The following is a 12,301-nucleotide window of genomic DNA, read 5'->3' on the forward strand; positions in this document are numbered from 1 at the left end:
ATACTTGCTTCAAGGTCCAGTCCAGCTAAAGAGGCCAAGAGAGGTCCTATCTGGATGATGATGATGATGATGATGATGATAGGCTGCACCTCTTCCGTTCTTTCATCCAAAAAGCCCAGGTATACTATTTTCTTAAGTTAAAATTAATTACCTGTTACTATTCACTCTTCATGCATGTTACTCCACATTGAAATATTTCTGCCAACCTAGTCAGAAATATCAAGACTAATACTACACAGTATTTTTCTTTGGGATGGAGGGGAATCTCATGTAGGCTAGACTGGCCTCAAACAGGACATGTGACCTTGAACCCGAACTTCTTGACCCCACCTCCCACATGCTAGGATGACAGGTGTGTAGGCACTTAGCTCATAGGCATGATCAGGTAAACTACATTGGCTCTGATAATCTTGGGGTTTCTCTGTATCATCCTCACTTATCATGCAGGGGATTGTGCTTTCTTCCTCCTCCTGTAAGTCTCCTCAAATGACCAAGGCTGTATGTAAAATAGGTGATGCAAAAGTCAACTTTCTGGCAATGCACAGGTGTTTTACTTTCCTGAATTATGTAGACTGGCAAGCTGGTGTCTCCAGGTCTGGGATCCCAGAGCAGTGCCACCCACACTGTGCTTGTCCTGGCCAGCAGTGGCATCTTGTTGGGTAGTCCAATCTGACACTGTTATCAGTATGTTATTTTAAAGTAAATAATTGTTTTCCAGTGCTAATTCCAACCCATTGGTCCTAGTTTTTAAAAGAATTTCCCTTCCCTCTGGATCATATAAACCCAACAACCAAGAAACATTAGTAATTGTCAGCTGGACTTTACTAAACACTTTGTGTTTAATATATTTTAAATTATAAAGAAATTACAAGGAACTCCTAAAAAATTTAATACAAAAATATTACAAGTTAGGACAATTAAGCATTGGTAGATGACATTTAAAGAAGCATGCAGGAAAAGGTAGCATAGGATAAACATTTTCACTGTTAACAGAGCCTGCGTGCAGCAGAGAAAAGCACCACAAAACCAAGTGTCCACAATGGCTTTTCTTCTACTGTAGTTTTCAAGTGAATATATAGGAAAAATAAAACCCAGTAAACTTTAACCTAGTCAGCTACATATTATAGTAGGTAAGAAACCTAATTCATGATAAAGTATGAGAACTAGGAAATAAAAAGTAACCCCCCCTGCAATGCTGGGCTCAATGAATTTCTGCTTAAATTTCAGGCTCATACAGACTCTAATCCTTGGCAGCCCAATGCTTTCTGGAAAAGTATAAAAACAGAATGCTAATAACAACCTATGCCATGCAATATAAGTTAACTGCTTGAAAACTAAAGGTTGTTAGCTCTAGTAACTGCAGTGACAGCATGACAAGGCTGTATTTGCCTGTTCCTATCGAGGAGCTAAAGAAAGGTGGACATGGAGAAGGCAACTTGACTAAAAAAATGAAGAACATGTCCGAAGGTTCTATTCTGAAAAAGTCTCTGGTAACTATAAAAGTGTTGAGAGTAACGGAGGCTGGAAAGGGTGCCTTGAGACTTTCATCATAGATTATGTTTGCAGTAATATAAGCAATTAGCTAACCACTGCAGTGCGCTTTGTTTATGTGGAGGGAGGAGCTCCTGCCCTGAAAGCCTTCAGTGGCACATGTGGTGTGTCTTGTGTCACTGCGTATGAAGCTAACAGTGAACCCGAGTCTTCATTCATGACAGAAACACTCTAAATAAAGTATCACATTTTCAAAATCACTTAGGAGTCATCATGATCTTTTAGTTATTACATGCTATTATTTAACAAATATAGAAAATAATCCCTCCATTTTAAAAAATCTTATCCCCTGCAAGAAGTAATAAAATAGCAAAAACTTTAATTTCATCTATGGGCTTCTTTAAAGTATACATCTTGGAAACAATGTTTATGAAAACAGTGATTCCCATGGCAGTTATACTCACTGGAGACAGTGAGAGCTAGGACTGAGAGGTTGTAATAGGGAAGACTCTTGGAGCAAAATCATTTACTCTACACTGATTAGTGGGAGATAAAAGCAATTGAAATGTAAACAGGAAATTGTAAACAAACACCATCCCTCTCTTTACTTGACTAAATAGTCTTTACAAACCACATGGGGATCAAAGGTTTTATATATGTACACAGCCAACATAATATCAAAATATATTTTATTCTGGACCTCTTTCAGATCTGATTCAAATTACAGTTGTCAAAGCAATACAACGCAAAGGAGAAAACTGCAACAACAACACACACACACAAAAAATGTGCCTGGAAAGGGTCAAAGGGTCATAAGGGACAAATCACTGTGATGTGGAACCAAAATACATCGTAAGTGTCATTGACATGGTCCAGGAGAGACAGGCATCTGCATCGGTCTTCCTTGCACAATTATCATGACAACTGAACAATAAAGTTCTTTAACATATACAAAAACTGTCCCGGGCTGGTTTATACTCTTACAACAGCTTTACAGTTAACTGGAGAACTAAAGAGAGGATACAGACATCACCACCCAGTGCTATGGTGTGCTCACAGAATTAGAGGATGCAGACATCACCACCCAGTGCTATGGTGTGCTCACAGAATTAGACCCAACGGATTTGCCAAACCCAAATGAAAACATTATATATAACAATAATGTCCAAGTCAGGAGAGAAATCACTTCTGTATTTAAGGATGGCAGAGATACACAAAGAAGTCTGCCTGCTTGTAATGAGATGAAAAAGTATACCAGATATGACATGCACAACATTTCCTCCAACTTACCCAGAAATTCCAAAGAAAACATGAAATAGCCTGCTAGGTTTTTTTTTAAACAAACAATCAAAAGCCTGGTTATTCAACCTGCTTCAACACTATCACAGAAGGGCAGAAATAAAGAATGCTATGGACACCTCAGAACTCATATAGAAGATACAAGATTCGAAATGAGTGGATTAAAAAATTGTGAGCACTCCACTCCCTTTTTTTCTCTCTTCTACATTCAACTAGAATCATGTATTAAAAACTGATATTAAACATGACAGACACTTCAGAGCTATTACTAGAAGGAGGAGCTCAACCTTCCTTCCTTGCTGATTTCAGAGAAAAGGAGGGAACCAAAATCAAACGAAAAATCACTCCCAGGGTCTCTGCAGGCTGGCTGCTAGCCCCCAAATGCTGGCTTTTGCTGGTGTGCCACAATGTTGGTCCACGCAGGCAGAATTTCTACAGCAACTATGCAAGTACCACTCTTAGCTCAAGGGAATGAAGCTTTGGGGAAATATGCAACATGCTCACAAAAACATAAATGGTCTTTAAAAGAGCAAGACAGCACTGTCTGAGATGGTTTTCCTATGCATCTGGTAAAACCTGTCATGTCTGCTAGCAGAAGCCTGGTCATTTGCGACTCCTTTCAATACTACAATGCCCGATCCTCTGTGGGCCTCTGTTCCTCATTCATATTTTACAGTACTCTTTTTAACAAAAATCATTCTACATTAACAGATAGCTCCTTAAAAATAGTACTCTCTCATTAAATCTGATTCGACAGAAAGAATCCTAAGGAAAAAAAGGAGTGCTTTATAAGTGAAAAGTACAAATCTTTGGCCTGTCTCTTGACATTTTTATGTCAAAAAGCAAAAAACCTTCATGTGATTCAATCTATTGATTACTTTTTGCACCATAATTTGTTTTTTTATACCACAAAAGGAGGCACTTTCAGTATCTGCAAAAGGTCTTTAATCCTAAAAACATACTCACCTAGAGAATAATTCATGAAAACAGAATTTGCTACACTCTAAGAGCTATTCCAGTTACCACTCCTAATGTCATCTGAAAGTCAATATTACCTGATCATGGAAAAAGGAAATGGGGCAAATCTATGTCTCCAGCATGGAGAGCAGAGATTCCTTCATGCCTTCTAAGGGTGGCAGCTGCTCCCTCTATTCGATGTTAATCAAAGAGTATTCATTTAAGTCTCCTTGCTCTCTTTTCCTTATGATTAAGTTCCTTACCATAGAGCAAAAAACAGTGATTTAAATGAACACCATAGAAAGAGTACTGGACTCTGGGGATCTTCAGAGTAAGCGCTCAGAAAAAGACAGGAAGGAAAGTAAGAACCCCAAGACAGAACTTCATATGCTGTGAAACATGGTCTCCCATGATCATGTGGAGAGACATGGTGCAGCATCTGTGGAGCAGCATTGTGGCACACAGGCAGGCTACAGAGACAGAGACAGCAGCAGCAAAGCACACCGGTCCTATGCTCACAAAGCACCACCAGCCTAAAGATGGACATACCTTCAGACAAGTCTGTCCAGAAAGATCCAAGACCTAAGACTTGGGGACAGAAAGCTCTGCACTGATGCTCTGTTAGACATCCTGTCATAGTTAGGTGCTGAAGTAAAATAGCCAAAGAAGGAGGAAAAGAAACCAAACCAACAAACACCCAACAGGAAGCAAGACAACATCATAAAATTCAGCTCTCATTCTGGCAGCTGTATTGCAGGAATTTGTGACTGTCTTTGAATCAGCTGGGAAGAATGTCAATGACTGTATGCAAATGAATAAAATGTCATATCAAAATACAAAGCACTATCAGCAACCACCTCTGACTTCTGCTTAGATTCAGTGCAACTGAGAAACGCACCGCTGAAGGAAATGCAGCGCAGGCATGCTCAAACGTTTGTATCTATTCCTGGGAGCACATTTAAAAATTATTGCACACATTTTTTTTATTTTTATTATTTTTTTAAACAACAACAGAGGCCAACAGATGTGACCCTCTCAGTATAAGCAGAATCACAAGTGCCAGATACTCAGCATTGTAAATTTCCTACAGAGCCCCAGAGCAGTGAGCTCTACATATCTCAGTGAATTCAACCCTAAAAATACCTGGCACAAACCATAAACGACTGCCTCTCTGGGTGTAAATTTTAAAAATATTATTACAGTATCCCAGACCCCACTAAGAACAATGGGGAGATATAACAATGTATAGTGAAATTTAAGTGTATTCACCCTCTTTACCAAAAGCAAATGCTACCCTACCTTAGTGAAGACAAGACTTGAGTCAATCAATGCTGTTTTGCAAAGAACAAAGCAGCAGATACTGAGCATCGAGGCTGCAGGGCTGGGTTCGAGACGCTTACCAAAACACAGGGTGGGACTCAGCAGTCAAAGGCCTCAAAAGAACTAGTGACGCAAATAGTGTTATAAATTTTCTAAGCAATTTCTTAATACAAAATTTAAAGATATAAATTTGACAACTGTTCTCTTCAGAAGCGACACACCTGGGATTCTCCTGTTAATAAGCACCTTCGCAAACATGGCCTCTAGTGAATATTTGTAGGTATATTGTACTTTCAGCTGAGCACAAGAAGAGATCTGATTGGATGCCTATATCTTTAAAAAATACTTGATATGAACAGAGTAGAAGACATGATATAGTAGTGATTACTGGAAAACAGCAGCTTAGATCTACGTTGCTTGACAAAGTGCAGCCTTGAAGCCACAGATGCAGGCAGAGTGGCACAGCAGCCACAGTTCTCCCTGAACTCTCAGTCACCGCTACTCAGAAACCTCTAAGCAAGCCTTTAAAAGTTGTTTTTAAAACTAAGGTAGCAAACATTTTACCAAGTAATGGCAGTGTTATATGCCATAATCTTGCTTTGTAAAAAAGAAAAATAACATGAGAGATTTTTAATACTGGAATCTGGTTACATTACATATTTAAGCTTCTATACAAAATGATGGACACTTTGAGAAGCTAATCCTTATCCAGAAATATTTTAATCTCTTAAGAAATAAGTAAAACAGACAAATGGTTAAAAAAAGAAAAAGAAAAAAAAAAGCCCCATCCTACGTTGCTCATTCTCATAATAGTGCACATTTTGACCATAATTTAGTTATGGCTGCAAAACATCAGAAGATTTATTTTTTTTAAAAAAAAAATGTGTCTCTTCTTTATGGTATTTAAAAAAAAATTGTGCCCTTCTAGTCTTTAATTGGCAGAAATACGTCCCCAAGAAAAAACTATTTTACTTAAGCTATTATTTCTTTCTCTCTCTCTCTCTCACACACACACACACACAGACGCACACACATAAAACAAAAACAAAACCCCAAAAGAAAGATAACATAATACCCTTTGCTGATGTGTCTTAGAGAGTAACATGACAGGCGTCATGTGGTTTCCTTTAATTCCAACTCCTTCACAATATGCATCAACTGAATATATGCTCTGGGAGCCATAAAATGTACCAAACATCTACCTTTCCAAAGAATGCAGTAAAATATTTTTAAGATTTTTTTTTTTTAAAAGGTAAGGAAAAATAAAAGCAAGAAAATGATTCACTCCCTTACTTCATGCATCCATAATCTAAACCAAAACAAACTTGAAAGGAAGAACGAACTACCGCCGCAAGTTTTTGTTAAGTCCTTGTTCTCTGTACATACAAACTGTGCACTACTGAAGGGAAAAAAGAATATAATCCATGGTGTCGGCTGATTTAAAGAGAGAAACAAGGCTGTTATTAATATCCAAAACTGGTACATGTGTGGTTTGCTCTTATAACGCATATTCCATCTCTTCTGCTTTTCATATCCAAACTTCTAAATGCTACTTAGGGGCACAGCAGGTTAGATCCCAGCACTTGGTGAGCAGAATTCACAAGCTGGGAAGAGACTCATCTTCAGGGTACAGCTGTGTTCATATATACTGCATGTATATATTTCTCTTAGATTTGGCTGTAGTGGACTGGCCATGGTTCAAGTGGGACTATAGCAGGATGTAGGTCAGGGATAGTCTTGTGGCTATGTACACATTCATAGTCGGTCCATGGCTTCCAACTAGTAACGCTATTTCCGAAGGTCTAAGACACACACCTGTAAGAGATTACAACAGTCAGCCAGAAATCTGCCTTACATTTCAAGCTTAACTTGTATATGGATCACACTGTAATTTATAATGTTTCTAAGCTGAATATTCATAAAGTGAAAACAACAAATCACAGAAAAAGACTTAAGTGAAGGGCCAACGATCACTAAGCTGAGCAATGAATCCCCACAAGCTACAGCAACTGAAGAAATGCTGTCATAAGTTTCAGAAATTAATCTTTACAGTCAGTAAAAAGGAGATGGGAGACATACAAAGTACTGTTCCTAACTCTCAAATCTTAACAAATGGCATCAACATTATGAAAGCCATCTCATTGATAACCCTGGAACTCTGTAGCTTCTGTTTTACAACAGCAGAGGCTGTACTACCGTTTTTTCAAAAAACAACCTACTAAGAGCATCCTAAAGGTCTCAGTGTCAAATATGTCCATGAAGAAATCAGTTTCAACTCTACAACCTTAACACTTCCTCTACTGACAAAGTCACCTTAAGCTTTACTTTATTCAGAGGTAATAGATACATCTAGCACATGTCCAGCACAGGGAGTGGTGGTGGGATGATGCCAATACCTTCATTAACATTTTTTATTTTGCTAAGACTGTGTATTCAACATGTCCCCTGCTCTCTAAAAATGTATGAGTATACTCACTGAACCGTCTGATGCACTGGCTCCAACTTTGTCTCCTGCTGCATTCCAGCAAACTTCAAAAATCCCACCGGTTCCCCTGTAACTGTGAACTAGAGCACCTGTCTGAAAATATGAAAAACAGAACCATAAGAATCATCATAGAAATGAAAATAGTGAGGTGAGATTATAATGCGGGAGATGGAATCATGAGACTCCGCCCCCTACACACACACCGATGGTCGCTGAGGGAAGAAGACCCATTTTCTTTAGTGATGTAGCTGTTGCCAGTGCTCCTACAAGTAACTCCATTTAGATATAGTAATTTTAAAAAGGATAAGAGGGGAAAGAGAAAAACAGAGTGGGGGCAGGGAAAGAGAAACCCATTTAGGAGGCTAGTATTGTAGAATTATTATTGTAATTCATATAAACCTAGATAAACTGTCAAGGAAAATAGAACTTGTGAATAGTTGGGGTCTGAGAATGAGTCAAAAATATAAAAATATATTATGATGCATTATTTTTAACAACCAAGAGGTAGGACTTCATTTCAAATAAAAATATAGACAGGTTCTGAAACTCCAGAAATGTGCTGTGGTAATCCCTTCACAGATGTGATCAGACTATCCTGAAGTGATGTTTGGTGACCACTCCCCATTAAGATCTTGAGCCTCTTTGAACAGCTACAGGTGGGACAGTCAATGCAGGGTATATAAAGAGTGCCCGCTACTGAGAGATGTATGTAACAAAACAGCATCACAAAGATCAAGTTTAAAAAAACAAGAAAGACACTGTGTTCATGCTGTTACGGCATGCTTCCTTGAGTAGTGAGTGGGTCAGGGATAGTCCAGGGTAGGTAAAAGGAAGAAAAGATGCACAGATCCTTCTTGAAGGATGCTATAGAAGTTCCTTAAGTGTGTCCAGGAATGTTTACAATCCCATTCTCTTAGCTGAATTCTAAGAATATCTATTTTATTCCTTTAGTGAAAACAAAAGTTCAGTTGCTACTTAATACCTAAAATCAGACCAGAACTGTAATTTCCTGTGAAGCCACAGTTCAGAGGGCAGAGGCTGTGCAGTGCAGCTAAAAACTACAAAGGTCTGACAGAGCATGAGTGACCCCTGAGGATTTTCTTCACAACAAAACCCTCACACACCTTGCCCACCACTATCCTGGCGCACAGGCCTTAACACCTTGGTCTTGACTTCCTCTTCAAATTTAGCTCAACACCATATACAAAAACCACAGATGTTATGAATGAACTTTCAAAAATTTCTCTTTCCTAAAGTTTTCATAGTTTGAGACCAATGATAAATGAGTACAGCAGCCTTAAGTATCTGTGCTTACTGAGAAAACAAAGAGGACGGAGGCAGGATGGAGAGTGACTAAGTGTAAAAGCAGACCCTGCAGACCACAGTCCTATGGCAGATGGATAAACGCGGGGCTAAAACAAAAAACAAATGGCCGCCCACCTGCCCAAGCTACCTATATTAAGAACATCTACCAATCTATCTTTAGGTTGAGGCAGGACGGTAATAAGTCCAAACACAACCAAAGGCAGATCTGTGATAGTGAGGATTAGTGGGTCACATTTATCTTATCTGTATGCTGGAACAAGATGCTCACGGGACAAACTACCACCAGATGCCATTTGTCATTTCACACTCAGGTTTAAAAAGGTAAAGGGGGGGCTGGAGAGATGGCTCAGTGGTTAAGAGCATTGCCTGCTCTTCCAAAGGTCCTGAGTTCAATTCCCGGCAACCACATGGTGGCTCACAACCATCTGTATTAAGGTGCCCTCTTCTGGCCTGCAGACATACATGCACACAGAGAATATTGTATACATAACAAATAAATAAATATTAAAAAAAAAAAGGTAAAGGGACTCAAAACAGTGAACAGTACAACAGCAGACAGCTGGTCAGATAACCTTAAATAAGTTATATTTCACTGAAATTATTTTGGCACAATGGATTACAATTGGAAAAATCTTCCAAGCATTAATTAAGCAAACACCAAAAAGAAAACATATTTTAAAAAACAGCATTCATACAAATGTAAAAATCACAAAGCACATCAGAGCAATCATAAAAATTTACTGAAGAAATAGCCAGAAAAATGGATATAACGTATTCATGGGTAATGAATTCAAAGTAATACATAGACTTAATGTAGTTAACCAAATTCAGAAATCTAATTTAGGAAATGCTGAAGACTAAAGTGCCAAGAACAGAGACACATGCCATAGAGAGTAGTTAGGCCTGCACTGTGGATTCAGCTATGTAGAAGGACACAAAAGAGAATTGGGGGCTAGAGATGCAGCTCACTGTAGAGGGTGCTCACCTGGGACCCCTAGGGACCTAGCTCAGTATTCTGGACTATGAGGCAAGGAGCAAGCAGCCAACCATGTTCATGGTTGACAGATTTGGTATACATAGTAAAAACAGGAAACAATGAATGAGACCAAGACAACTGCCTATCCACATGAAAAGATGACTTTCTTTCTGGACCTTACACCATACAGACTACAACAGGGACCACTAATAAAATCAAGCTTAAACATTGTAGGAAAAAAGAAAAGAGACCCCAGTAACATATATATATATATATATATATATATATATATATATACATATATATATATATGTATATATATAAACACTAAGCTGAACACTCATTTGAAAGAGCAATACAACAAGTTCTCCATGAAGTCAGTGGAAAGGAAGACTACTGCAATGATACCCAGGATGGAAGAGACCCAGAACATACAAGGACCAAGTAGCCAACGATCAAAAAATGATGTAGGTGGGTCTTCTATCTAAATGTTGTTTCATTGGTTAATTAATAAAGAAAACTGTTGGCCTGATAGGTCAGAACATAGTTAGGCAGGGAAGACAGAATAGAATGCTGGGAGGAAGAAGGCAGTGAAATGCAGGTGCTATAGCTCTCCTCTCCAAGATGGACACAGGTATAAGATCCTTCCTGGTAAGACACCACCTCATGGTGCTACACTCATCAATAGAAATAGGTTAATCAAGATGTGAGAGTTAACCCCTAAGAGGCTAGAGCTAATGGGCCAGGCAGTGTTTAAAAGAATACAATTTGTGTGTTGTTATTTTGGTATAAAGCTACCTGTGCGGGAGCTGGGCGGGAACACAGTTCCTTGCGCTCCTCACTACAAAAAAAGAACAGCAGAGCTGTATTGTTTCTACTCTAAACAGAACATGAAACTGAATGTTTAAATAAATATGATTACATTTACCAAATCACAAAAATGTTTAGTGAACTGAGAATTCAGGATACAAGATACAAAGTACAAAATAGTATGGATTCTTCATGAACCCAGAGTTTCCTTTCTGAGTATACAAAATCAAACATGCACACACATAGATATGCAAAAATACTTTAACACAATGCCCACATAAGCATTAGAAAAAGTTTGATTCATTTGCATGTCAATAACAAAATGAACCAAACCACTGTTTTAGACCTCAATGAACTCCTATAATCATAAACCAAAAACTGTTAGTGCAAATCACAAGTTTTAAAAGATATGTAGTATATCATACGATTTATGTACAGTTTTATCACACAGAATATACATTTCCTATGGTATTGGCTGACAACTCTTCATGCCTGGTGCTGACAGGCGTTAAATATTTTAGCTGTGTCAATAAAACAATTTGGTTGAAATCCTTTTGAGAACTAGAAGAAAGGTATATACAACAAACACAGCAAAATATCCTTATAAAGTAAATCTGGAGATTTATGTTAATCATATTCATATTTATGTTCACTCCCAGGCATGCATCATTGTTCAGTTTTTAGAAGTTGAGCTGTATGCACCAGTACTCTCTTAGGAACGCAAAAGTAAAAATTTGGAAATGGTGGTTTTAAACAAGTATTTCATAACAACAAAATTTGTTTGGTATATATTTATAAAGAAAAATAAGAGCCGGGCGGTGGTGGCGCACGCCTTTAATCCCAGCACTCGGGAGGCAGAGGCAGGCGGATCTCTGGGAGTTCGAGACCAGCCTGGTCTACAAGAGCTAGTTCCAGGACAGGCTCCAAAGCCACAGAGAAACCCTGTCTCGAAAAACAAAAAAAAAAGAATCGAGATAAGACATTATATATATATGTGTGTGTGTGTGTGTGTATGTATGTATGTATTTATGAATATATAGAGCTGGCTTTGGAGTTGGCCACTGGCTCTGTCCCTCTCTAAATCCAAGCATGTTGTTAAAATAAAAATTCAGAGTTGCTATCTCATGTCAGGAGCATGATATGGAAAAGAAAAAAGAATTTAGAAAAATATTTACTTTTCTTCCTATCTATTTTTGTCTCTGTCATACCTTTCATTGAATATATACATTTGTATAGGTCTATATAAATAATGTTTACGTTTTCCACAATGAAAAATAAATTTTCCTGCACAACAACTCCACCTGGTTGATATGATGTCATGATGCTGATAATGCTTCTACAAGACCTGTTTTGAGTACCAGCTGCTCAAGATAGTTCCAACTTGGTTGGCTGAAATGGTGCATTTTTTCTTTTTACAACGTTCTGGCCATACCTCCAAATAGGAAGCACAGAAAAACCCTACCAAATACTCAGAGAGACTATTTGCAATTATACCAGACAGTATCTTGAAACTTAACCATCATTTTAGTTTCACAGGATCCCATAGAAAGAACATTGTCCCTTGACAGCTGGAAGTAATTCTAGAAGACAACGTCCCCTCTCCCAACAAAGTTTGTCCTCAGGGTCAGGGACATCAT

General features: G+C 38.3%; 1 protein-coding gene across 3 annotated transcripts in view; it reads right to left on the reverse strand.

The window, feature by feature from the left end:
* Nucleotides 1-821: 821 nt before the first annotated feature.
* Tbl1xr1 (TBL1X/Y related 1) overlaps nt 822-12,301 on the reverse strand; it is a 136,234-nt gene continuing 124,754 nt past the window's right edge. For all 3 annotated transcript variants that reach the window (XM_057756910.1, XM_057756908.1, XM_057756909.1), the window contains 2 exons: nt 7,544-7,645; nt 822-6,882 (listed from right to left, as the gene is read on the reverse strand). In XM_057756910.1, coding sequence (XP_057612893.1) covers nt 6,856-6,882; nt 7,544-7,645 — 129 coding nt within the window. In that variant the 3' untranslated portion in view covers nt 822-6,855. The remainder of the gene's footprint in view (nt 6,883-7,543; nt 7,646-12,301) is intronic.

This window comes from Chionomys nivalis, chromosome 24, assembly GCF_950005125.1.
Source record: "Chionomys nivalis chromosome 24, mChiNiv1.1, whole genome shotgun sequence".
Taxonomy (NCBI): Eukaryota; Metazoa; Chordata; class Mammalia; order Rodentia; family Cricetidae; genus Chionomys; species Chionomys nivalis.